This window comes from Chiloscyllium plagiosum, unplaced genomic scaffold, assembly GCF_037043375.1.
Source record: "Chiloscyllium plagiosum isolate Xiang-an unplaced genomic scaffold, Cpla_swu_hap1 HiC_scaffold_15, whole genome shotgun sequence".
Taxonomy (NCBI): Eukaryota; Metazoa; Chordata; class Chondrichthyes; order Orectolobiformes; family Hemiscylliidae; genus Chiloscyllium; species Chiloscyllium plagiosum.
Genome location: NW_028270153.1, coordinates 1,817,355 through 1,843,058, shown reverse-complemented (window position 1 = coordinate 1,843,058; position 25,704 = coordinate 1,817,355). Strand labels below are relative to the sequence as shown.

At 44.7% G+C, this 25,704-nt stretch overlaps 1 protein-coding gene across 1 annotated transcript; it reads right to left on the bottom strand.

Annotated features, from left to right (window-relative positions):
• Positions 1 to 817: 817 nt before the first annotated feature.
• Positions 818 to 25,504, bottom strand: cyc1 (cytochrome c-1). Its single transcript, XM_043710981.2, has 7 exons — positions 25,394 to 25,504; positions 20,790 to 20,977; positions 16,912 to 17,038; positions 10,038 to 10,195; positions 7,343 to 7,503; positions 5,489 to 5,589; positions 818 to 1,712 (listed from the first exon to the last, which is right to left on the bottom strand). The coding sequence occupies exons 1-7, from the start codon at positions 25,469 to 25,471 to the stop codon at positions 1,608 to 1,610; spliced, it is 918 nt and encodes a 305-aa protein (XP_043566916.1). The 5' UTR covers positions 25,472 to 25,504; the 3' UTR covers positions 818 to 1,607.
• Positions 25,505 to 25,704: the final 200 nt, after the last annotated feature.

The following is a 25,704-nucleotide window of genomic DNA, read 5'->3' as shown; positions in this document are numbered from 1 at the left end:
TAACACGACTTAATGCAGAGTGATAGATACCTTGCAAGATGTCTGAAGGTGTTTAGAAAATCATGAAAGAAAACTTGAGTTTTCATGATGTAAACTGATCGGGCAGATAATGGACACCAGCAATATCATGTACCTGAACTTTCAAATACTTTTCGATGAGGTGTGACACAAAGTTACTAAAGATGGTCAAGGCTCATGGAGTTGGGGGTAATGTATTAGCACGGTTAAAGGATTGGATAATTAACCCAAAGCAGAGATGTAAATCAGAGCATAAAGCAGACTGTGCCTGTTGCAATGACTAGGCCTCAGCTATTTACCAGCTGCATGAATGGCTAGGATGAACAGGGGAGAGCTGAGAAAAAAGGAAGGGCAAATTCATTCAAAGTTACACAATTCTGAAGGGGTTTGACATGAGAAGGGTTTGATATGAGAGAGGTTTGTTTTCCCCCCCAGGCTGGGAAATCTAGAACGTAGGAACAGTCTCAGCGGAAAGGGCCTAATGTTTAGAATTGAGATGAGGAGAGATTTCTTCACTCAGGTTGTGAATATTTAGAATTCTGTATCCTACAGGGTTGTGGATGCACCACAAATATACTTCTAGATATAGCCAAGGCTGAGAAGTGATCTTTGATTCTAGAAATCAATGGATACAATGAGCAGACAGTGAAATGGAGTCAAGGTAGATCAGCGATTGGATGGTAGAATGGATTCAGTGGGCTAAAGCTCTACTCCTGCTCCGATTTAATGACGTCTGCAAGTAGATGTAAAAAAAATGCAGACAGGACAGAGATGGACACAAGGTGGAGGACTAATGCAGAACAGGTCTGTAGCATATTATTTATTAAACATTAAATATTTACACAAATGCTGTGTACAGTAATAATTTACTGAAGGGAGTCCTTCAACTCTCAGTAGGACCAAACACATCTTACCACAAAAACAGTATATTCTGGAGGTAAATTAAAATGAGGATGAATCTCCATATGACAGACAACGTGGGGATTCCAATGCCTCCTTAAATCATTCGGAATGGTGAGTTCTCTTAGCAACTGTTTCAACTTGCATTTATACCCATGGAGAAGGCCATTGAGCTGCTCAAAGTCTCAAAGAAGTCCCAGTAAGACAAGGGAATCTCCTTCTCCATTTCTGGTGCCACTGATTTGTTACTATTGTAAGGCCTTCAGAATTCTTACCCTGTTTGGAGGTTGAATTCTGTGAAGAGAAAAAGAGAACTTGTATCCAAGTTATTGCTTGTGAAAGACAATATTCACCAGCCACTGGAGAGCAGCATTCTTCCAAGTTTATTTCTAAAACTGCTTTTAAAAGTATCAAGGCCTTCTGTTAGACACAATGCAGCAAATCATCAATAGTTTAATCATAGCCAGCAATCCGTCCACTGATCTGAGGAGTTTGACAATAGATATTTTTTGATAATGCCATGCTTTAATAAAGCCCCTGTTGAATGCCCAGTTATTTTAAACAGTTTGTTTTGTCTCCCCACCCCCCTGCCCCAGAAACTATCCCCGTGAAAGTCCAGATTGTGTACACTTTGGCCAAGAGTGCAGGAGGTCAAGGTGCTGCTGGAGTTGAGTGTCCCAAATCGGAAATTATTTTGGAGGCCTGTAGGCGATCTTCCTACTCTTTAAAACAGACCATCGGTGCCTCTTCAAGTAGTAAAGCAGTGGCCAAAACACAGCAGAGAACATCAGCACCTGGAAGAGAAAATAAGCTCAACTGTAGTGTCTTACTGCACAGAACAAGATCGTTCAGCCCCTTATTTCTGTGGTAGTTCTTTGAAAGAGCTACTGAATTAGTCCCACTTCCTCTGCTGTAATACACATGACTGGACTTCAAAAGTACCAGATTGACTGTGAAGCATTTTGGGATGTCCTGAGATCACGAAAAGCACCATAAAAATCTCAGTTGTATGAAACTGTTGGGTACAAATTGATCATATCATCATTTCCCTCCTGTAAGCAGAGACGACAGTAAGGCTGAGTTCAATACTGCCCTCAGTCAACATATAATCAGGCAAGTTCCAGTGAAGAACCACAGAAACCAATCAGGAGAGAATGGCCCACTATTTTCATCCCCTCATGGCCCCTCCAAGGAAAGGTAGCAAACTAGACAGAGACCAGAATATTGAACATAGGATCAGCAGCATTTCAGGCTGTACATTTTTCCCTTTGAGCCAGAAGGAAACACAGTGCCCACCTTTTCCAGTCGAGTTTGTCAAGGAACTGTGTACATGAACACATTCTGCCTCTTCAGGAATCTGGAGTTTCTGTACCAATCATTTTCGCAACATTCTTGCTTTGAATTCTTGTGAGAAAGAGGCTTCAACAGTGCAGTCTATAAAGACATTCACCAATAATGCTGCTACCTGATTAACATCTTTCCCTTTCTCAAACACAGCTCCTTCCAACAACATGCCCAACACCAAGGTGGGCAGCACAGTGGTTAGCACTGCTGTCTCAGTGCCAGAGACCTGGGTTCAATTCCTGCCTCAGGCAACTGTCTGTATGGAGTTTGCACATTCTCCCAGTGATGCTGGAAGAGCACAGCAGTTCAGGCAGCATCCAAGATTTTCCTGCTCCTTGGATGCTGCCTGAACTGCTGTGCTCTTCCAACACCACTAATCCAGAATCTGGTTTCCAGCATCTGCAGTCATTGTTTTTACCACATTCTCCCAGTGTCTGTGTGGGTTTCCTCCCACAGTCCAAAAATGTGCCGGTTAGGTGAAGGGGTAAAGGTAGGGGATTGGGTCTGGGTGGGTTGCTCTTTGGAGGGTCGGTGTGGACTTGTTGGGCCAAAGGGCCTGTTTCCACACTAAGTAATCTAATCAATGCTATTTTCATTATTAATGTAACAGAAACACAATGTGGAGAAACTCAGGGGGTCTAGCATCATCTGTGAAAAGACACCATTAATACTGAACCCAATATGACTTATAATGTTAAAAGATTAAATTGTATTATTTTTCTGGACATTAATATAGAATGTGTTGAAATAGATGGTGATATCTTGAAAAACGTCTATATTACAGAGGAGGAAGTGCTGGATGCCTGGAAACGCATAAAGATGGATAAATCCCTAGAACTCTGTGGGAAGCTAGGGAAGTGATTGCTGGGCCCCTTGCTGAGATATCTGTATCATCGATACAGGTGAGGTGCCGGAAGACTGGAGGTTGGCTAACATGGTACCATTATTTAAGAAGGGTGGTAAGGACAAGCCAGGGAACTCTAGACCAGTGAGCCTGATTTCAGTGGTGGGCAAGTTGTTGGAGGGAATCCAGAGGGACAGGATATGCGTGTATTTGGAAAGGCAAGGACTGATTAGGGATAGTCAACATGGCTTTGTGTGTGAGAGATCATGTCTCACAAACATGATTGAGTTTGTTGAAAAAGTAGCAAAGAGGATTGATGAGGGCAGAGCAGTAGATATGATCTATATGGACTTCAGGAAGGTGTTTGACAAGGTTAGATCTCACGGAATACAGGGAGAACTAGCCATTTAGATACAGAATTGGCTCGAAGGTAGAAGACAGAGGGTGATGGTGGAGGGTTGTTTTTCAGACTGGAGGTCTGTGACCAGTGGAGTGCCACAAGGACGGTGCTGGGTCCACTACATATAAACGATTTGGATGTGAACATAGAAGGTATAGTAAGTTTGCAGATGTCACCAAAATTGGAGGTGTAGTGGACAGCGAAGGAGGTTACCTCAGATTACAACTGGATCTTGATCAGATGGGCCAATGGGCTGAGGAGTGGCAGATGGAGTTTAATTCAGATAAATGCGAGGTGCTGAATTTTGGGAAAACAAATCTCAGCAGGACTTATACACTCAATGGCAAGGTCCTAGGGAGTGTTGCTAAACAGAGACCTTGGAGTGCAGGTTCATAACTCCTTGAAAGTAGAGTCATAGGTAGATAGGATAGTGAAGGCAGCGTTTGTATGCTTTCTTTTATTGGTCAGAGTATTGAGCATAGGAGTTGGGAGGTCATGTTGCAGCTGTACAGGACGTTGGTTAGGCCACTTTTGGAATATTGCGTGCAATTCTGATCTCCTTCCTATCGGAACGATGTTGTGAAACTTGAATGGGTTCAGGAAAGATTTAAGGATGTTGCCAGGGTTGGAGATTTTGAGCTATATGGAGAGGCTGAACAAACTGGGGCTGTTTTCCCTGGAGCATCAGAGGCTGAGGGGTGACCTCAGAGGATTACAAAATTATGAGGGGCATGGATAGGGTAAATAGACAAAGTCTCTTCCCTGGGGTTGGGGAGTCCAGAACTAGAGGGCATAGGTTTAGGGTGAGAGGGGAAAGATATAAAAGAGACCCAACGGGCAACTTTTTCACGCAGAGGGTGGTAAGTGTTTGGAATGAGCTGCCAGAGGATGTGGTGGAGACTGGTACAATTGCAACATTTAAAAGGCATCTGGATGGGTATATGAATAGGAAGGGTTTGGAGGGGTATGGGCCAAGTGCTGGCAAATGGGATTAGATTAGGTTGGGATATTTGGTCGGCATGGACTAGTTGGGCCAAAAGGGTCTGTTTCCGTGCTGTACATCTCTATGACGATTAATGTAATGTTAAAGGGTTAAACTGTACTGTCTTTCTCCAAGAAGCTGAACATTTTGGAAGTGGGTGGAGGTGACATTCTGTCTCACAGACAGCATGCAGGAATTTAGATGACTATCCATTGTAGCCCACGCTTCATTTAGGCATCGATTTACTAATTTGATCCTAGCAGTAGAATAGTAAACTCTCATTCAGTCCCTTCCATTCAGAAGTGCTTTCATAGCCACCCCCCAGCCAATCAAGTTAGCGTGCGGGATCATCCCCCATTAGTGAAGTATATCACATTGACATTGTCTGGCAAAGTAGCGGAGCCAGAACTCATTTGCAGGGCTGCCCCAAAGCTAGGGCATATCACACCTACACTGTCTTGGGAATCACTGAGTCAGGAAATCATTTGCATAACGATTCCCCAGGATTAGGGCATTTACATTGACATGATCTCAAACGATGACTTCATTCTACCATTGTACCTGGAGTAACATGTGGTTATGGGGGAGTGGGGGGTGGCTGGAGTGCCTGTGAGCATTACCAACTGACCCGTATAAAGGGGATGTATTTCCTTTGTTCGGGGTCTCTGACTCAGCTTTGCATGCTTGCGAAGAGGGTCAAAAAGGGGGTCACCTCCCTTGTACAGGCTTTCATAAACTTTAACTGTTTCCAGGTGTGTGCGAATTGCATCGCATGTGTGGAACCTCAGGAAAAGAACCTGAAAAGCTGTTCTCCAGACCTTACAGCATTAAAGCTTTGCTTTGATGTTCATTATTGCTGTTTACCCACTCTGGGCCTATGTGATAAACATTTACATACATGGCCTTATTGGTGACCCAGCCAATCATTCACTTGTCTCGACAGGAATGGGTGATAAAGGCAGACATTGTTATTGTAACAAGGTTAGGTTGTGGAGCTGACCTTTAGGCCCATACGTTTGCGCTGGTCGTGTTCCGGCTCAGCAGTCCAGCGCAGGAATGTGCAGACATCCTTAGCAATCTGACTCATCGAGGCTGGAGTACCTGGGAATGAGAGGAGTTCAACACTAAATCAGAAAACTTCAGAAATCTCAAAGGCTCATATAACACAACAGAAGTGGTAATATGCAAACTGTTTCATTGGCAGCCAATCACACAACAATGGGAATTCTCACAGAATCACATCCATCCATTCAGGCTCCTCAATGACCCAGGCTTATGACAGATAAGGGAAAATGTGGGGCTGGAGTATACAGCAACAATCATTTTATCTGAGACTTTGATTAAATTCGCTGAGGTCTTCCTGCTTCATTGTCCTGTTCCCATCAGATATGAAGGACTCTCCTTCTCAGTAGTGTTGGTCAATTGTATCCTCCAACTGAAACAGATCCATTTTGGACTGAAAAAGGATTGATCAGAGTATTTTCTAGATAGTATAAGGTTAAATATAGTGGATGTCAGAGACTGAGGGAGGTAGGGTTCAGGTGCTTAGCTATTTAAAATGTCACAAACTGGGACAGAAACTAAGAAAGCTAATGTAATGCTGGCCTTTTATATCTAGAGCATTGAGTATACAGATGCAGACGTTACTCATCGTTATAAAACCTGGTTAGGCTCAACTTGGAATAATGTAGCACAACCCCTCAGGAAGGATATACTGGCCTTGGAGGGAGCACAACAATAGCTGGGTTTCAGGCATTAAGTTATGAGGATAGATTATACAAATTAAACCTGTTTTCTCTAGAATTCAGAAAGGATGATCGATCAAAGCCTTCAAGATATTAAAAAGAGAAGTCAGGGTGAAAATAAAATATTTCCACTGATTGGGGATTCTAGAACTAGTGGACGTAGTCTGAGACTTCAGGGGAAATGTTAGGAAGCACTTCTACATACAAAGGGTGGGAGATGTTGTAACTTTCTTCCTCGAACAGCAGTGGATGCTCAATCAGTTGTTAATCTTAAATCTGAGGTGGATGCGTTTTTGTGAAGTAAATGTATTCAGGGATATGGGCCAAAGGCAGAGATATGGAGTTAGATCACAGACCACCCATGATCTCAATGAATGATAGAACAGGTGTGAGGGGCTGCAGGACTCTGTACATACCAGAATCAGCCTTACCACTGCAGCTCAGCTCTAACCTGAACAGTGCAATTAACACTCAAACCATGAATGAGTTTGTGTGTTCTGATTAGTGGACTTTTCTCAGCTCTATAACAGGATTTGAGGGAGGCCATTCTGCCCCTTGAATCGTTCTATCATTCACACCCTAACTCTCGGTACCAGCTTTGATTCCATGTCCTTTTGTACTTTTGTCTACATGATCCTCAATTAATAATTTTAAATCAGAGATTGATGCTACTTTTAAATGAACATTCATTCTTCTATCATACTTTCTAAGAAGAACTGGTTCCTAACTTCGAGACTGAACAGAGTGAACTTTTATTTCCTTTGTCCTGGACTCTGAACAGTGGAGAGTCTCTCTCTCTCTCTCTGCTGATCAATCGCTGTCAAAATCTGAAAAACCTCAATCAAAATCAACGTGAACTACCAGTCTGGTTTATGCATACCTTGGGTCCAGCTAACAGACTGCTGAATGTGGGCTGCACTTCTTCCAAGGCTTATATTCTAAGGTGTGGTGCCCAGAATGGTACACATGGCTCTAGCTGAGAGTTAACCAGAGCTCTGAATGCAACAAATGATCAAATAAAGCACTAAAGGGAAAGCAAAGATTAGAAAGTGGGCCTGGGACAGTCCAGTGAGAGTCAATCATTTCAGGAATATAAGATCAAGTCCTACCATCCTCATACTCAACAGCTTCATCATAGATGGGAGGGGCCATTCCGATAGCTTGACCAGGGAAGTAAGGGTTGTAGTATAGCCCTTCTCGGAGACTGATGCCAGCAGGAGGGTCACAGTAACCAGTCAGCAGGGTGAAGATGTAATCCTCACCACCGTGCCTACATAAGCAAAGAACAAAATCAGTCTCTACGTCTCACAAGCAAGTTCAAGGCTTTAAACTTTCATCACGAATTTTCCACAAAATCCTACATCAGATTCTTTTATTCACTCATGGGACATGGGTGTCATTGGCTGGGCCAGCATTTATTCCCATGCATAGTTGTCCGACGTGAAGGTGGGGGTGAGCTGCCTTCTTGAACCACTGCAGTCCATGTGCTGTAGGTAGATCCACAATGCCATGAGGGAGGGAATTCCAGGAATTTGACCCAGCGACAGTGAAGGGACAGCGATAGATTTCCAACCATGGTGAGTGGCAGGTGGTGGTGCTTAAATCAATCTGCTAAACTTGCTTTTCTAAATGGAATGGTTGTGAGTTTGAAAGGTGCAATCTCTGGCTTTTTTTGGTAAAAACAAACGCAGGCTTTCAAATGGAGTGTGACTGGAGCCAGGGTGGGATGTCATAGCTCTAGATTTCTTTTAAGCAGCATAGATTTTACAGCATAGGATGGGATAGTATTTAGCCTGTCGTAGCACCCAGTAACAATCACAAATTAATCTCACTGTCCTGTTTCTTCCCATTGCCCAGTGTAGATCCCAAACTAATTGCAACATCCTGACCTCTCCCCATCATCCAGTACCAACCCCTAATTAATCCCACTCTCTTGGCATAGCCCAGTAACAACTCAAACTGATCCTAATATGTCACTCTCTCTTGATGGCGATGTGTGAATTTTCAACTGATTCCACCATCTCCCTAAAGCTCAAATATTTCTGCTTAAAGAATACAGTTGTGTGAACAGGTATCTCTCGTTCCAAGCCTTCTCTGTAAGTACAGAAATATTTTTGCTCACTTAAAACTCCTTACCAAGTGGCCCTATAGACCTAACAGAAGAACATAAAGCAGCTACCAGAGAGCTTTAGGGCTCCACAGACATGTGGGTGCATGACACTCAGTTGTCATCCTGGCAATGAGGTGTTCGTTCTTCCACCGACACTGCACAGCAATCCTGAGTAATGAAAGAGTGCAACTGTAAATATTTGACTCCACACTGTTACTTGGAAAGGAGCAGCTGTACACAAGTGTATCGAGGAAACCTCTTATGTAGAATGGATCCACAGAACACTTACACAGATTATATACACACAACTGCATTCAATCAACATTTGTGCATTCTCAAACATTCGGCAATTTTCATTGCCTTTGCGATGTGGGTAGAGTCCTTTTTTCCCAACAAGGCAACTGTGCCATGAATAATGCAATCAAACAGCCCTCCTCACTGACAGTCAGTTTGGGGTCCTCTAGGGCACCTTTGCCCTGATCTCATTGGAGCTGCCATCCAATTACAGACAAAAGAGGTGAACTCCATACAATGAGAGAGAATGACTTCCCTGGATGTCAAGGCTACAGTACAGCATCAATGAACCCTAACAAAACTGTAGCTAATGGAAATTGGATGAAAACTCTGTTGGTCAGTGTCCAGGACATCTCTGCAGGAGTCCCTCAGGTAGTGTCCTAGGCCCAACCATCTTCAGCTGCTTCATCAGTGACATTCTCTCCACCATAAAGGTCAGAGGTGGGATGAATACTGATGAGAACACAATGTTCTGCATCATTCATGACCCTTCAGATACTGAAGCAGGTCCATGTCCAAATGCAACAAGATCCAGACAACATCCAAGCTTGGGCTCACAAGTGGCAAGTAACATTTGTACCACAGAACTGCCCTTGGCGTTTAGTGGCAATATTAATGCTAAAATATCCAGTGGATAACTATTGATCAGAAGCTGAATGCGTCCAGACTAAATAAACAGTATGGCCACAAGAACACATCAGAGGTTGGGAATTCTACAGAGAATAACTCACTTCCTGATTTCCCAAAGCCTGTCCATCATTTACAAGGCATTAGTCAGGAAGTGATGGAATACTCCCCACTTGTTTGTATGGGTGCAGCTTCAGAAACTTGACACCATCCAGGACAAAACAGCTCTGTTAACTAGTAGCCCATCCCCAAAGTTCAGAATTCCCTCCCTTCACCATCAGTGCTCAGTAGCAGCAGTGTCCATTTCATCTAGAACCTGCACTGCAGAAATTCACCTAGAGCCTTTCCAACAGCACTTTCTAAAGGCGCAGCCTCCCCCATCTGGAGGGATGAGAACAGCAGATGCATGCAAACATCATCAGCCAAAAGATTCCCTCTAACCACTCATTATCCTGACTTGGATTTACAATAGCCATTCCATCAGCATCGTCGGATCAAAATCCTGGAACTCCCTCCCTAACAGCTTTGTAGTTAATCTACAGCCCAAATACAACTGCGGTTTAAGAAGGTTGTTCACCACTACCTTCTCATAGGCAACTAGGAATGTGGAACAAACACTGGCCAAACCACAGACACCCACATTCCATGAAAGGAGTTTGAAGTTTTATATAGGAAGCAAATACAATCACAGTAATGAAGGAGCAGCTTTTACCCTTGGAAACATCACAATGAAAACAACCCAACAAGGGCAGCAGTGAGTAGGAGGAAGGTACCTCGCATTTGCAATGTGCGTGAGATCAGGTGGAAGAGATCCATTATTTGCTGCTCTTGCAGCCTCAGAATTGGGGTACGGTTGAGGGAAATAATCAGAAAGCTTTCCAGGGCGAGTGAACATTTCCCCATTTTCATCTGGTCCATCCAGCACTTCAACCTACAAGCAGCACAGAAATAGATAGAAAAATGGTAAGAAATATGAGAAATGTGTAATTCCTGCTTTTCCTGTGAAGAATGGCTGATCACTAACAAAAACATACGGATTTCAGTAAGGCATTCATCAACATTCCTCATGGGAGACTGGTTAGCAAGGTTAGATCACATGGAATACAGGGAAAGCTAACCTTTTAGATACAGAACTGGCTCAATGGTAGAACACAGAGTGGTGGTGGAGGGTTGCTTTCCAGACTGGAGGCCTGTGACCAATGGAGTGCCACAAGGATTGGTGCTGGGTCCACTGCTTTTTGGCATTTACCTAAACGAGTTGAATGTGAACATAGGTGGTATGGTTAGTACGTTTGCAGATGACACCAAAATTGGAGGTGTAGTGGACAGCGAAGAGGGTTACCTCAGATTACAACGGGACCTTGATCAGATGGGCCAATGGGCTGAGGAGTGGCAGATGGAGTTTAATTCAGATAAATGTGAGGTACTGCATTTTGGGAAAGCAAATCAGAGCAGGACTTATACACTTAATGGCAGGGTCCTGGTAGGTGTTGCTGAACAAAGAGATCATGGAGTGCGGATTCATAGTTCCTTGAAAACAGAGTTAAGGTAGACAAGATAGTGAAGGCAGCATTTGATATACTTGCCTTTATTGTTCGGTGCATTGAGTATGGGATTTGGGAGGTCATGTTGTGGCTGTACAGAATATTGGTGAGGGCACTATTTGCATACTGCGTTCAGTTCTGGTCTCCTGGTTATAGGGAGGATATTGTGAAACTTGAAAGGGTTCAGAAAAGATTTACAAGGATGCTGCTAACATTGGAGAATTTGAGCTATAGGGATAGGCTGAACAGGCTGAGGCTGTTTTCTGTGGAGCATCGAAGGCTGAGGTGTAACCTTTTAGAGGTTTATAAAATTAAAAGGGGCATGGATAGGATAAATAGACGGGGCCTTTTCCCAGAGGTGGGGGAGTCCAGAAGTAGAGGGCATTGGTTTAGGATGAGGGGGGAGAAATATAGAAGGGACCAAAGGAGCAAGCTTTTCACACAGAGGGTGGTGCGTGTCTGGAATGAGCTGCCAGAGGAAGTGGAGGAGGCTGGTACAATTACAACATTGAAAACACATCTGGATGGGTATATGAATATGAATGGATATGGGTCAAATGGTGGAAAATGGGACGAGATTTATTTTAGGATATCTGGTTGGCATGGACGAATTTGACTGAAGGGGCTATTTCCATGCTGTACAGCTCTCTTATTCTACAAAGATTCTCAACTCAATGCATATAATTATACAGTTATTAGTTTGTGAATTGGTTCATTTAGATCCACTCTTAGTTCAGGATCAATTCATAGAAACAGCAACAGCGGTATTTGTCTTTCACAACATTGAAATTTCAAATCACCACCTTTTAACACCTAAAGCTCTTCCCGCAGCCACCTCTATAATGCCAGACTCAGACTTGGATCATATCATCTTGGCTGACATTTACTGCTTGCTCAGGTGTTACAAATCCAACACTTATCTGGGGATGGAGACTCATATTTACCATAAAGCATCAACTGGAAGAACAATTTGACTGATCCTTCAATTTGCTGCTGTCTGACAGCAATTCAGCCAAGCAACCTCATGTTGGTGAAGAGGAAATTTTTAGAAGCTTTAATGAGAGACATAAATAATTGGCATTTGCAAAAAATATGGATAATAAATGAAAGGCAGCAAAGACATTAAAGGCTAGTTGTATATGACTATCCTGAACATGTTCATTAATGTGGTAATAAAGAATGGCTTTGTTGTTTTTATTCATGAGGGGCTTGCTGACTAGACCAGCATTTATCATAGAACAGAGAAGAACATAGCGCAGTACAGGCCCTTCAGCCCTCAATTGTTCCACAGGTTTAGTGCAACAATCTGAAACCCATCTAACCTACACAATTCCATTTTCATCCATTTGTTTATCCAATGACCATTAAAATGCCCTAAAAGTTGGCATGTCAACAACTGTTGCAGCAGGGCATTCCAAGCCCCTACTATGCTGAGTAAAGAGACTACCTCTGACATCTGTCCTAAATCTATCCCCTTCAATTTAAAGCTATATCCCTTCGTGCTTGCCATCACCATCCAAGGAAAAGGGCTCGCACTTCCATCCTATCTAACCCTCAGATTATCTTATGCTTCAATCAAGTCACCTCTCAACCTTCTTCTAAAGAAAACAGCCTCAGGTCCTTCAGCTTTTCCTCATAAGACCTTCCCTCCATACCAGGCGACATCCTAGTAAATCTCCTCTGAACCCTTTCCAAAGCTTCCACATCCTTCCTATAATGCGGTGACCAGAACTGTACGCAATACTCCAAGTGCGGCTGTACCAGAGTTTTGTACAGCTGCAACATGACCTCCTGGCTCCGAAATTCAATCCCTCTACCGATAAAAGTTAACACACTGTATGCCTTCTTAACAACCCTATCAACCTGGGTGGCAACTTTCAGAGATCTATGTACATGGACACTGAGATCTCTCTGCTCATCTACACTACCAAGAATCTTACCATTAGCCCAGTACTCTGCATTCCTGTTACTCTTTCCAAAGTGAATCTTCTCGCACTTTTCCGCATTAAACTTCATTTGCCACCTCTCAGCCCAGCTCTGCAGTTAATCTATGTCCCTGCGTAACATCCTTCAGCACTATTCACAACTCCACCAACCTTAGTATCATCCGCAAATTTACTAAGCCATCCTTCTACGCCTCCACCTAGGTTGTTTACAAACAGCAGTGGCCCCAATACAGATCCTTGTGGTATACCACTAGTAACTGATCTCCAAGATCAACATATCCCATTAACCACCACCCTCTGTCTTCTTCCAGTTAGCCAATTTCTGAGCCAAACTGCAAAATCACCCTCAATCCCATACCTTTGTATTTTCTGCAATAGCCTACCCTGGGGAACCTTATCAAATGCTTTACTGAAATCAATAAACACATCAACCCCTTTACCCTCATCCACCTGTTTGGTCACCTTCTCAAAGAACTCAATAAAGTTTGTGAGGCATGTCCTACCCTTCACAAGACCATGTTGACTATCCCTAATCAACTTATTCCTCTCTATCTCTGATTATCTTTCTCAACACTTTACCCACAAGTAGTAAGGCTCACTGGTCCATAATTACCAGGGTTGTCGCTACTTCCCTTCTTGAACATTTGCTATCCTCCAGTCTTCTGGCACTATTCCTGTCGACAATGACGACATAAAGATCAAAGCCAAAGGCTCTGCAATCTCCTCCCTGGCTTCCTAGAGAATCCTAGGATAAACCCCATCTGGCCCAGGGAAGTTACCTATTTTCACACTTTCCAGAATTGCTAACACCTCCTCCTTATGAACCTCAATCCCATCTAGTCTAGAAGCCTATATCTCAGTATTCTCCTCGACAACATTGTCTTTTTCCAGTGTGAATACTGACGAAAAATATTCATTTAGCACTTACCCTATCACCACAGACTCCATGCACAACTTCGCATTACTGTCCTTGATTGGCCCTAATCTTAGTCTAGCCAAACTTTTATTCCTGATACACCTATAGAAAGCTTTAGAGCTTCCCTTGATCCGATCTACCAACGATTTCTCATGTCCCCTCCTGGCTCCTCTTATCTCTCTTTAGGTCTTTCCGGGCTACCTTGTAACTCTCAGTGCCTTAAATGAGCCTTCACATCTCATCCTAACTTAAGCCTCCTTCTTCCTCTGGACAAGAGATTCAATTACTTTAGTAAACCACGGCTCCCTCGCTTAACCACTTCCTGCCTGCCTGACAGGTAAATGCTGATCAAGGACATGCAGTAGCTGTTCCCTGAACAAGTTCCACATTTCAATTGTGTCTATCCCCCACAGTTTCCTTCCCCATCCTGTGCATCCTAAATCTCACCTAATCGCATCGTAATTGCCTTTACCCCAGCAATAATTCTTGCCCTGCAGTATAAAGCTATCCCTTTCCATCTCTATAGTAAACATAACTGAATTGTAGTCACTATCGCCAAAGTGCTCACCTACCTCCAAATCTAACACCTGGCTGGGTACATTACCCAGTACCAAATCTAATGTAGCTTCGCCCCTTGTTGACCTGTCTACATACTGTAGACAGAAAACCCTCCTGCACACATTGGGCAAAAACTGACCCATCTAAAGTACTCAAACTATGGTATTTCCAGTCAACATTCGGAAAGTCAAAGCCCCCATAACAACTAGTCAGGCAATATCCTAGGAGCAGGAGAATTGACGTTTTGAGCCGGAGCTCTTCATCAGGAATGATGAAAACCTCATTCCTGATGAAGGGCTCCGGCCCAAAACGCCGATTTTCCTGCTCCTCAGATGCTGCCTAACCTGTTGTGCATTTCCAGCAACACACTCAATTCTGATCTCCAGCGTCTGCAGGCCTCACTTTCTCCCCATAACAACTACCTGTTACTCTCGCTCCTATCCAGAATCTTTGCTATCATTTCCTCTAAATCTCTGGCATTATTCAGAGGCCTATACAAAACTTCCAACAGGGTGACCTCTCCTTTCCTGTTTCTAACCTCAGCCCATACTACCTCAGTTGACGAGTCCTCAAATGTCCTTTCTGCCACTGTAATGCTGTCCTTGATCAACAATGCCACACCTCCCTCTCTTTTACTACCTTCTCTGTTTAGATTAGATTAGATTTTAGATTAGATTAGATTACTTTACAGTGTGGAAACAGGCCCTTCGGCCCAACAAGTCCACACCGACCCGCCGAAGCGTAACCCACCCATACCCCTACATTTACCCCTTACCTAACACTACGGGCAATTTAGCATGGCCAATTCACCTGACCTGCACATCTTTCGACTGTGGGAGGAAACCGGAGCACCCGGAGGAAACCCACGCAGACACGGGGAGAACGTGCAAACTCCACACAGTCAGTCGCCTGAGGCGGGAATTGAACCCGGGTCTCTGGCGCTGCGAGGCAGCAGTGCTAACCACTGTGCCACCATGCCGCCCTGTTCTTACTGAAATATCTAAACCCTGGAAGCTGCAACAACTATTCCTGTTCCTGCTCTATCCAAGTCTCCGAAATGGCCACAAAATTAAAGGTCCAGGTACCAACCCATGCTGCAAGTTCATCCACCTTATTCCGGATGCTCCTGGCATTCAAGTAGACACACTTCAAACCACCTTCCTGCTTGCTGGTGAACTCTTGCGACCTTGAAACCATATTTCTGACCTCACTGCTTTCAACCTCCTGGACACAAACTACAATTTAGGTTCCCACCCCCCTGCTGCATTAGTTTAAACCCTCCTGAAGAGCATTTGCAAATCCCACCCCCACCCCCAGGATATTGGTATCCCTCTGGTTCAGATATAGACCATCCTGTTTGTCAAGGTCCCACCTACCCCAGAATGAGCTCCAACTATCCAGGTATCTGAGACCCTTTCCCCTACACATTCCCTTTAGCCATGTGCTCAACTCCATTCTCTCTCTATTTCTCACCTCGCTAGCATGTGGCATGGGCAACAAACCAGAGATAACAACTCTGTTTGCTCTAGCTCTAAGCTTCCCCCCAGCTCCCTGAATTTCTGCCTTAAATCCCCATCTCTGTTTCTAACTATGTTGTTGGTGCCTACGTGGTCCATGACTTGGGCCTCTCCCCCTCAAGAATCTCAAAAACACAATCAGAGACATCAGAAACCCTAGCACCTGGGAGGCAACACACCAACCGTGGGTCTCTCTCATTCCCACAGAATCTCCTGTCCCCCTAACTATGGAGTCCCCAGTGACTAATGCTCTGCTCCTCTCCCCCACTTCTCTTCTGAGCACAGGCTTATTCCTAGTAACTCACTCACTCTTCTCCCAAACTACACTGCAGTGAAAAATAGTGGTATTCCCACAGGTTGCTGTTAGGTTTATTGTTGTTTTTAATACATGTTCATGGTCGGAAATAGGGCACAGTTTCAGGGTATAACCCTAACCTTTATAAAACACTAGTTTGCCCTCAGTATCCAATTGTAAGCACTACATTTCAAGAAAGATGTCAAGGTCTTGGGGGTGCGAGGTGATTCATTGGAACGGTATCAGGACAGGGGGACATATGGAGAGGCTAGGATTGTTCTCCTTAGAATTCAGATGGTTTAGAGGAGATTTGTTAATGTTCAAAAATCTTTAATTTTTATTTATAAAGTGAGTAAATTGAATAGAAAGCAAATAGAACAGTTTGGTGCCAAAAGAGGGCACAGGAGACACGATTAAGGAATATTTTAGCAAGTTGTGATCTGGAATAGAGAGCCTGAAGGGGCAGTGGAAGCAAATTCAATAACTACATTCAAAAAGAAATGGGATAAATATTTTGGAGAAAACAAAACATTGTTGGGATATGGGGGAAAGCAAGGAAGTGAGATTGGTCATTTCCTGTGTTTTATCATGTTATGATTCCTGTTTCAGAACAATTGATGCTGCATTTTCTTAAAGAATCAGGACCAGAGCAAAGTCTCCAAGTAAACGGCTGCCAATTTAAGACTGAGATAAGAGAGATCTTCTCTGAGGGTTGTCATCTTTAGAACTCATTTCTACAGAGCGCAGTAGAGCAGAGTCCTTGTGTATATTTAACGCTGAGATAAGAATATTGGATGGTATTATCCCTGAGTGACAGCCCAGGCACACAACCCTCGGCTTAACAAGAGAAGAATGAGTCTGTGGCACTCACTTCCTCAGCTAGAGCCTTGGCCTCTTCCTCTGTATGTGTTGCTCCAACCAGGTTCCGAAAGGCCACGTATTCCATACTGTGACAGGCTGCACAGACCTGCTTATAGACCTGGTAACCACGACGAACACTGGAAATAAAACAGGACAGCAACCTCACATCAGTGCACTTTAACACCATCCTCTTTAAAGGGTCAGTGTGGACTCAATGGGCCAAACTGCCTCCTTCTGCACTTAAAGATTGAGAGATTTTATGATTATTTACTGTAATTGCATGTAAACTCTGAATGGACAGCTAGGTCCCTCTGAATACCAACATCTTGGGATTACCACTGACCAGAAACTAAACTGAACAGCCACAAAAACACAGCGACTACAAGACCTGGCTGTTCTTGTGCACTAGATCCTGAAAGTAAATGTACCGGTGTAGCGGTAGTAAAGAATGAAACCATAAATTGGTCTTCACAAAGAAAGGATTCGAGTACAGGACATTAATGAAGCCACACAGAGTCAGAGTAATACAGCACAGAAACAGGTCCTTTGGTCCAACTCGTCTGCACCAACCAGATATCCTAAACCAATCTAGTTCCATTTGCCAGCAATTGGCCCATATCCCTCGAAACCCTATCTACTCATGTACCCATTCAGATGCCTTTTAAATGTTGTAATTATACCAGCCTCCAACACTTTCTCTGGCAGCTCATTCCATACACATACCACTCATATTTGAAAAAGGATGCCCATGTGGTCCCTTTTATATCTTTCACCTTTCACTTAAACCTATGCCCTCCAGTTTTGGACTCCCCTACCTTGTGGAAAAGACCTGGGCTGTTCACCCTATCCACGATTTTTAGATTCCCTACAGTGTGGAAACAGGCCATTTGGCCCAGCAAGTCAACACCGACCCTCTGAAGAGTAACCCACCCAGACCCATTCCCCTACCCTATTACTCTACATTTCCTCTGACTAATGCACCTAACTTACACTATGGGCAATTCCCATGGCCAATCCACCCTAACCTGCACATCTTTGGACTGTGGGAGGAAACTGGAGCACCCAGAGGAAACCCACACAGACACAGGGAGAATGTGCAAACTCCACACAGACAATCACCCAAGGCTGGAATCAAAACCGGGTCCCTGGCGCTGTGAGGCAGCAGTGCTAGTCACTGGGACAACCTCAAGCCTCCAACGTTCCAGGGAAAAAAAGCCACAGCCTCTCCACATCTGGAATATTGTGTGCAGTTTTGATCTCCTTACTGGAGGAAGGGCGTTCTTCCTGTAGACAGAATGCAGCGAAGGTTTATCCAGCTTGATTCTTGGGATGGCAGGACTGCCGTATGAGGAGGAATTGAGTTGATCAGGATTATATTCACTGGAGTTTAGAAGAATTGGGGGTGGGGGGATCTCAATGAAATCTATCAAATTCTAACATAGCCAGACAGGTTCAACGCAGGAAGGATGCTCCCAATGATGGGGCAGTCCAGAACCAGGGATAAGGAGTAAACCATTTAGGACTGAGACAAGGAGAAATTTCTTCACCCAGAGAGTGGTGAGCCTGTGGAAATCACTACCACAGACAGGAGTTGAGGTCAAAACATTTACCAGGAGGTAGATATAGCACTTGTGGATCAAGGGTTAATGGGGTGGTGGTGGTGGGGGAGAGTGTTATTGGTGTATGGAGCTTGATGATCAGCCATCATAAAGAGTGGCAGAGCAGGCTTGAATGGCCTATTCCTGATCCTATCTTCTATGTTTAAGGCCAGAAATTCAGGAAAGACTAACTCACTTCCTCTCAGCCCAGAGCCAGACCACAAGGCACAGGTCAGGGATGTGGTGGAATACTCCATATTTGTTCCAATGAGAGCAGCTTCAACAACACTGAGGAAATATAGAAACCAGGAGCAGCAGGAGGTCACTTGACCTTTCCAATATGCTTCGTCATTCAGTATGCTCATTGCTGAGCCTCTATCTCAATGCCATATTCCCACCATACCCTGCGATGCCTTTGACAGTACATTTTCAGACAATTCAGTGGCCTGGCCTCCACACATGCTGTCATTGAGAATTCACAGGTTGACCAGCTGCCAACTGAAAAAATGCTTCCTCATCTCATTCTAAATGGCCCACCCCCCAATATCCTGAAACTGTGTGCCCGAGTTCTTGATTCCCCGAGCACAGGAAACATCTTCCCTGCAACTAATCTGTCTAGTCCTGTTAGATGGTTCAACATTTCAATCAGATCCTCTCTAGTCCTTCTAAACTTTCGTGAATACAGGCCCAGACAAACGAATCTCCTCACAAGGCATCCCTGGTATTAGCTTAGTGAACCTCTGCTTCACTCTCAGTGGAAGGTGGGAGACTAAAATTGCACTCAATACTCCAGCCGTGGTCTCACCAAGGCCCTGCATAACTGCAGTAAGACATCTTTACTTCCAAACTCCAATTCTCTTTACTATGAAGGCCCACACACCATTGACCTTTCTAATTGTTTGCTGCGCCTGCTTGTGTACATTCTTTGATTGGAATAGACAACCAGATCCTTTGTCCATCTGCATGGCGCAGTGTATCACTATTTAAATAACTATATTTTCTTTCACATACTGAAGCGCAGATTTCCACATCTGTCCACAATTATATTGTAGCTGCCGTGTCTGCCCATTCATTCGACTGGTCTAAATTACCTTGAAGCCACCTTGCATTGGTCTCACAACCCCACCTAATTTTGAATCATTTAGCTCCCTCATCCAAGCCATTTCTATCTAACGTGAATGGCTGAGGCCCAAGCACTGATCCGTAGTACACGCAGCTACCCAGAAACAGATCAATTTATTCCCACTGCACATTTTTATTTATCTGTCAATCACCCAACACCATCCAAAACAAAGTAACCCTCTTGAATTAAATCCAACCCATCTCCTTCAGCATTCACTCCTCCCCTCACCACCAATGCACAGTGAGTACAAGCTGCCCTGCAGGAATTCACTAAGGCTCCCCAGACAGCACCTTCCAAACCCACGCCCACTTCCATCTAGAAGGACAAGGGCAGCAGATAGATGGGAACACCACTCCCTGCAAGTTTCCCTCCAAACCACTCATCATCCTGACTTGGAAATATATTCTGTTCCTTCACGGTCGCTGGATCCAAACCGTGGAATTCCCTCCCTAAGGAGTTTACTTATCCCCACCAAGGACTGCAGCAGTTCAAGAAGGCAGCTTCTCATCAGCTTCTCCTGGTCTATTAGGGATGGCCTTGCCAGAGATACAAACATCCCAAGAAAGTGGGATTTTTCATCACTTAAAAATATCGTTTTTCTGACCGAAGTTCACACTTCCTACAATTTACTCCATTTCCTGTGTTCTCAGCCATTTATTTAACTTATTTATTTAAATTCTTTTGCAGTCTCTTCATATTCTAGCAAATTACTTTCCCATCTAATACTGGCATCATCAATAACTTGGATACATTAATAGCACAGGCCACATTGAACCTCAGAATTGGTGCGGTGCAGAAAGTGGCCATTTGGCACATTGTGTCTACACCAGCTCTCCAAACAAGCAGTGCACCATCTGCCATCTTTTCCCCATAACCCTGAACAGTATTTTTCTGAACCCAGATCTGTACTGTTCAATTTCAAACTGATCAACTGACTAAACCAAGCGAGTGGCTCAGGGCCATTTTAATTAACACCAAAATAAAGTCTTGTCCAATTACACAGCCTTGGGCTCGTAATTCTCTAGGAGAAACTGTGGACTGCAGATGCTGGAGATCAGTGACAAAAGGTGTGGTGCTGGAAAAGCACAGCCAGTCAGGCAGCATCCGAGAAGCAAGAGATTCGACATTTCAAGCACAAGCTCTTCATCAAGAATGTAATTCTCTCACCTGTCATGATCAAGGGCAGACAAGAATCCACTGTGATTCCAGGGGTAGCTGGGAGGGTGGATTTCCAGCTCTGCATACACTGAATGGTGCAGCGTCAAGGCAAGTGCACTACCCCCAGCAGCAAGAACACCTAACGTTGACAACGCTATCTTCTTCCCACGGGACAGGTTAGCAAAGGACATCTTCGCCTACAAGACACAAGAGGTCAGATGTTGAAACTGGTCAGAATTCAATACAGAAATCATACCACAGAGTAGACAGAGGTCTTTCCAATTTTAAATTAATCCTTGATAAACATTAAACAAAAGTTACGGAAAAATTCCACCTCAGATTTTCATTTGCAATTCATTCCCTTTCCCATTCCGATGAAACAGACACTTATTGCTCCAATATCTTCGCAGTTTAGACTTAAACACAGAATTCAGGATCCTCAGTGTAATCTCTCTCACCAGTAATTATACTAGGGAATAATCTGTGCTCCACCCCTCAAACCTCTGTGCAATGTCCAGACTGACCTTTTACTCAGACACACTGAAAGAAAATGTCACAATAATTATTGTCAGGCCAGAGTTAGGGGAAGTTTAGAAATCAGCATGGATGATTAGAAGAGGAGAAATTAGAATGAATGTAAACGACGTGTCCTTGATATGTATGTACCTGTCAGGCAGGAAAGAAATGGTCGTGTGAGGGAACCTTGGTTGACGAGGGAGGTTGAATGTCTTGTAAAGAGGAAGAAGGGGGCTTACATAAGGTTGAGGAAATAGGGTTCAGACAGAGCAGTGGAGGGATACAGGATAGCCAGAAGGGACCTGAAGAAAGGGATTAGGAGAGCTAAGAGAGGGCATGAAAAATCTTTGGCGGATAGGATCAAGGAAAACCCAAAGGTATTTTATGCGTATGTGAGAAACATGAGAATGATGAGAACGAGGGTAGGTCCGATCAAGGACAGTAGTGGGAGACTGTGTATTGAGTTGGAAGAGATAGGAGAGGTCTTGAATGAGTACTTTTCTTCAGTATTTACGAACGAGAGGGACCGTATTGTTGAAGAGGAGAGTGTGAAACGGACTGGTAAGCTAGAGGAGATACTTGTTAGGAAGGAAGATGTGTTGGACATTTTGAACAACTTGAGGATAGACAAGTCCCCCGGGCCTGACGAGATATATCCTAGGATTATGTGGGAAGCAAGAGAGGAAATTGCAGTACCGTTGGCAATGATCTTTTCGTCTTCACTGTCAACGGGGGTGGTACCAGGGGACTGGAGAGTGGCGAATGTTGTGCCCCTGTTCAAAAAAGGGAATAGGGATAACCCCGGGAATTACAGGCCAGTTAGTCTTACTTCGGTGGTAGGCAAAGTAATGGAAAGGGTACTGAGGGATAGGATTTATGAGTATCTGGAAAGACACTGCTTGATTAGGGACAGCCAGCACGGATTTGTGAAGGGTAGATCTTGCCTTACAAGTCTTATTGAATTCTTTGAGGAGGTGACCAAGCATGTGGATGAGGATAGAGCAGTGGATGTAGTATACATGGATTTTAGTAAGGCATTTGATAAGGTTCCCCATGGTAGGCTTATGCGGAAAATCAGGAGGCATGGGATAGAGGGAAATTTGGCCAATTGGATAGAAAACTGGCTAACCGGTCGAAGTCAGAGAGTGGTGGTAGATGGCAAATATTCAGCCTGGAGCCCAGTTACAAGTGGAGTTCCACAGGGATCAGTTCTGGGTCCTCTGCTGTTTGTAATTTTTATTAATGACTTGGATGAGGAGTCGAAGTGTGGGTCAGTAAATTTGCAGATGATACGAAGATTGGTGGAGTTGTGGATAGTGAGGAGGGCTGTTGTCGGCTGCAAAGAGACTTAGATATGATGCAGAGCTGGGCTGAGGAGTGGCAGGTGGAGTTCAACCCTGCCAAGTGTGAGGTTGTCCATTTTGGAAAGACAAATAAGAATGCAGAATACAGGGTTAACAGTAGGGTTCTTAGTCAGGTGGAGGAACAGAGGGATCTTGGGGTTTATGTTCATAGATCTTTGAAAGATGCCACTCAGGTGGATAGAGCTTGTAAGAAGGCCTATGGTGTATTAGCGTTCATTAGCAGAGGGATTGAATTCAAGAGTCGTGAAGTGATGTTGCAACTGTACAGGACTTTGGTTAGGCCACATTTGGAGTACTGTGTGCAGTTCTGGTCGCCTCACTTTAGGAAAGATGTGGAAGCTTTGGAGAGGGTGCAGAGAAGATTTACCAGGATGTTGCCTGGAATGGAGAATAGGTCGTACGAGGATAGGTTGAGTGTGCTAGGCCTTTTCTCGTTGGAACGGCGAAAGAGATTTATATGATGATCAGAGGAATAGATAGAGTAGACAGTCAGAAACTTTTTCCCCGGGTGCAACAGAGTGTTACAAAGGGACATAAATTTAAGGTGAAGGGTGGAAGGTATAGGGGAGATGTCAGGGGTGGGTTCTTTACCCAGAGAGTGGTGGGGGCATGGAAAGCGCTGCCTGTGGGAGTGGCAGAGTCAGAATCTTTGGTGACCTTTAAGCGGCAATTGGATAGGTACATGGATGGGTGCTTAAGGTAGGACAAATGCTCGGCACAACATCGTGGGCCGAAGGGCCTGTTCTGTGCTGTACTGTCTATATTCTATGTTTAAACTTGCAAAAATCAAACACAAGCAGAAAGATCCTCTACAATATGTTAGGATGTTGCCGGGTTTGGAGGGATTGAGCTATAGGGCAAGGCTAAATCCGCCCAAAATGTCGATTCTCCTGCTCCTTGGATGCTGCCTGACCTGCTGCGCTTTTCCAGCAACACATTTTAAGCTCCAGCGAGGCTGAAAAAGCTGGGACTGTTTTCCCTAGAGTGTTGAAAACTGAGGGATGACCTTATAAAGGTTCATAAAATCACAAAAGGCATAAATAGGACAAATAGACAAAGTCTTTTCCCTGGGGTGGGTGAGTCCAGAACTAGAGGGCATAGGCTTAGGGTGAAAGGGGAAAAATATAAAAGAGACCTAAGGGACAACTTTTTCACACAGACGGTGGCATTTGTATGGAATGAGCTGCCAGAGGAAGTGGTGGAGGGTGATACAATTACAACATTTAAAAAGCATCTGGATGGGTATATGAATAGGAAGGGTTTGGAGGGATATGGTCTGGTGCTGGTAGGTGGGACTAGATTGGGTTGGGATATCTGGTTGGCATGGACGGGTTGGACCGAAGGGTCTGTTTCTGTGCTGTACATCTCTATGACTCCAGAAGGCAGAAAAGCTCTGTCAAATGGGAACACAGTTTCAGGACAAGGGACCAATCGTTTAGGACTCAGAAGGTTGCGAATCATTGGGATTCTCCAAGAGGATATTCCACTATTGTCTATGTCTCACACTGGGATATCTCTCAGGAACTTGAGGTATGGGGAGAGGACAGGAAATGGAGCTGAAATCCCAGATCAGCCATGATCGTACTGAAAGGCAGAGCGGGCTCCACTGCCCAAATATTTACATTTGCACCAAATTCTTGTGTTGATCCCTTAGAGGATAAGTTGACAGAATTAATTATGGAAAACATGGCATTGCAAGACTCTTTGAATAATCAGTAATCAGAAAATTCAAAAAACATTTCAATGGTAGTAGAAAATTGAGGTAGGAATTGGGAGAAAGAAAAGACAGGAACTAAAAACATTCAAAGTCACTTGAAGGAAGGCTGCTGGAAAAACTAACAGGACTAAAGTCTGATAACCCCAAGACCTGATTGGCCTCCATTGTAAGTCATTAAAGGAAGTAGCTACATAGATAATAGATGAATTAGCTGTAACCTTTCATTCCCCACTGCCAAAAAAAATGCACCATCTCCATGAATAAATGGAGGGACAAAGGCAGTTCACCAAACGCCTGTCGGTGGGAAAAATAGCTGAATTCAGGTTTAAGGAGTTTGCGGCACAGTGTTTAGAAAACAATTATACAATAAGGTAGACTCACCATGATTTTGTGAAAGAGAAATCACACTTGTCAAGTTTATGAGAGATGTAATAAGTAGGTTGTCTAAATGGAAACCAGACAATGTACAATATTCCTGTGATATGGACCTGCCGGTGATACCGCAACAGGTTTAACGGGAAGCTCTAGCTCCAGGAGCGACGCTCCTTCGTCAAGTCCCGACTGCGGCAGGATTTATAATAAAAGACCAAAGTGTCAAACACCCGATGCGATTTATTGAACAAACACCAGGATTAATTCAGGATTAATTCAGGATTAATTCAGGACGGGCTCAGGTGTAAATGGAGCAGGTTGGGGTCTGAGGTGGAATTAAGGTCAACAATGAAAAGCAGCAGCGGTGTAAGGGGCCGAATGGCCTCTCCAACCTATTGTAGAATAACCGGGGGGAGGGGGGTGCAGAGGCCGGGGGTCCCATGACCTTCCCCGGGGGTGAGGGGCTCAGGCCCCGGGGGTGGGGGGCTCAGGCCCCGGGGGTGGGGGCCGCAGGGGGTGACCTTGAGGACAGCCCGAGTCAGAGTGTGAACCGCGGGGCTCCTCCTGAGACCCCGGCACCGCCCGCCCGGTCGGTCGGCTCCCAGTGTCGGTGCACGAAGGCCCGGGGCCTAGGCCGCCCTCACCTTGCACAGCTGGAAGGTTCTCTGGCGAGTCTGGAGGAGCCCGCGCCCGCTCACCGCCGCCGCCCTCAACGCCGCCATCTTCCACTGCCCGCCCTCACTCCCAGACAGCACTGCGGCCGCTGCCCTCACTCCCAGACAGCACTGCGGCTGCTGCCCTCACTCCCAGACAGCACTGCGGCTGCTCCCCTCCGCCATCTTCCACTGCCCGCCCTCACTCCCAGACAGCACTGCGGCTGCTGCCCTCACTCCCAGACAGCACTGCGGCTGCTCCCCTCCGCCATCTTCCACTGCCCGCCCTCACTCCCAGACAG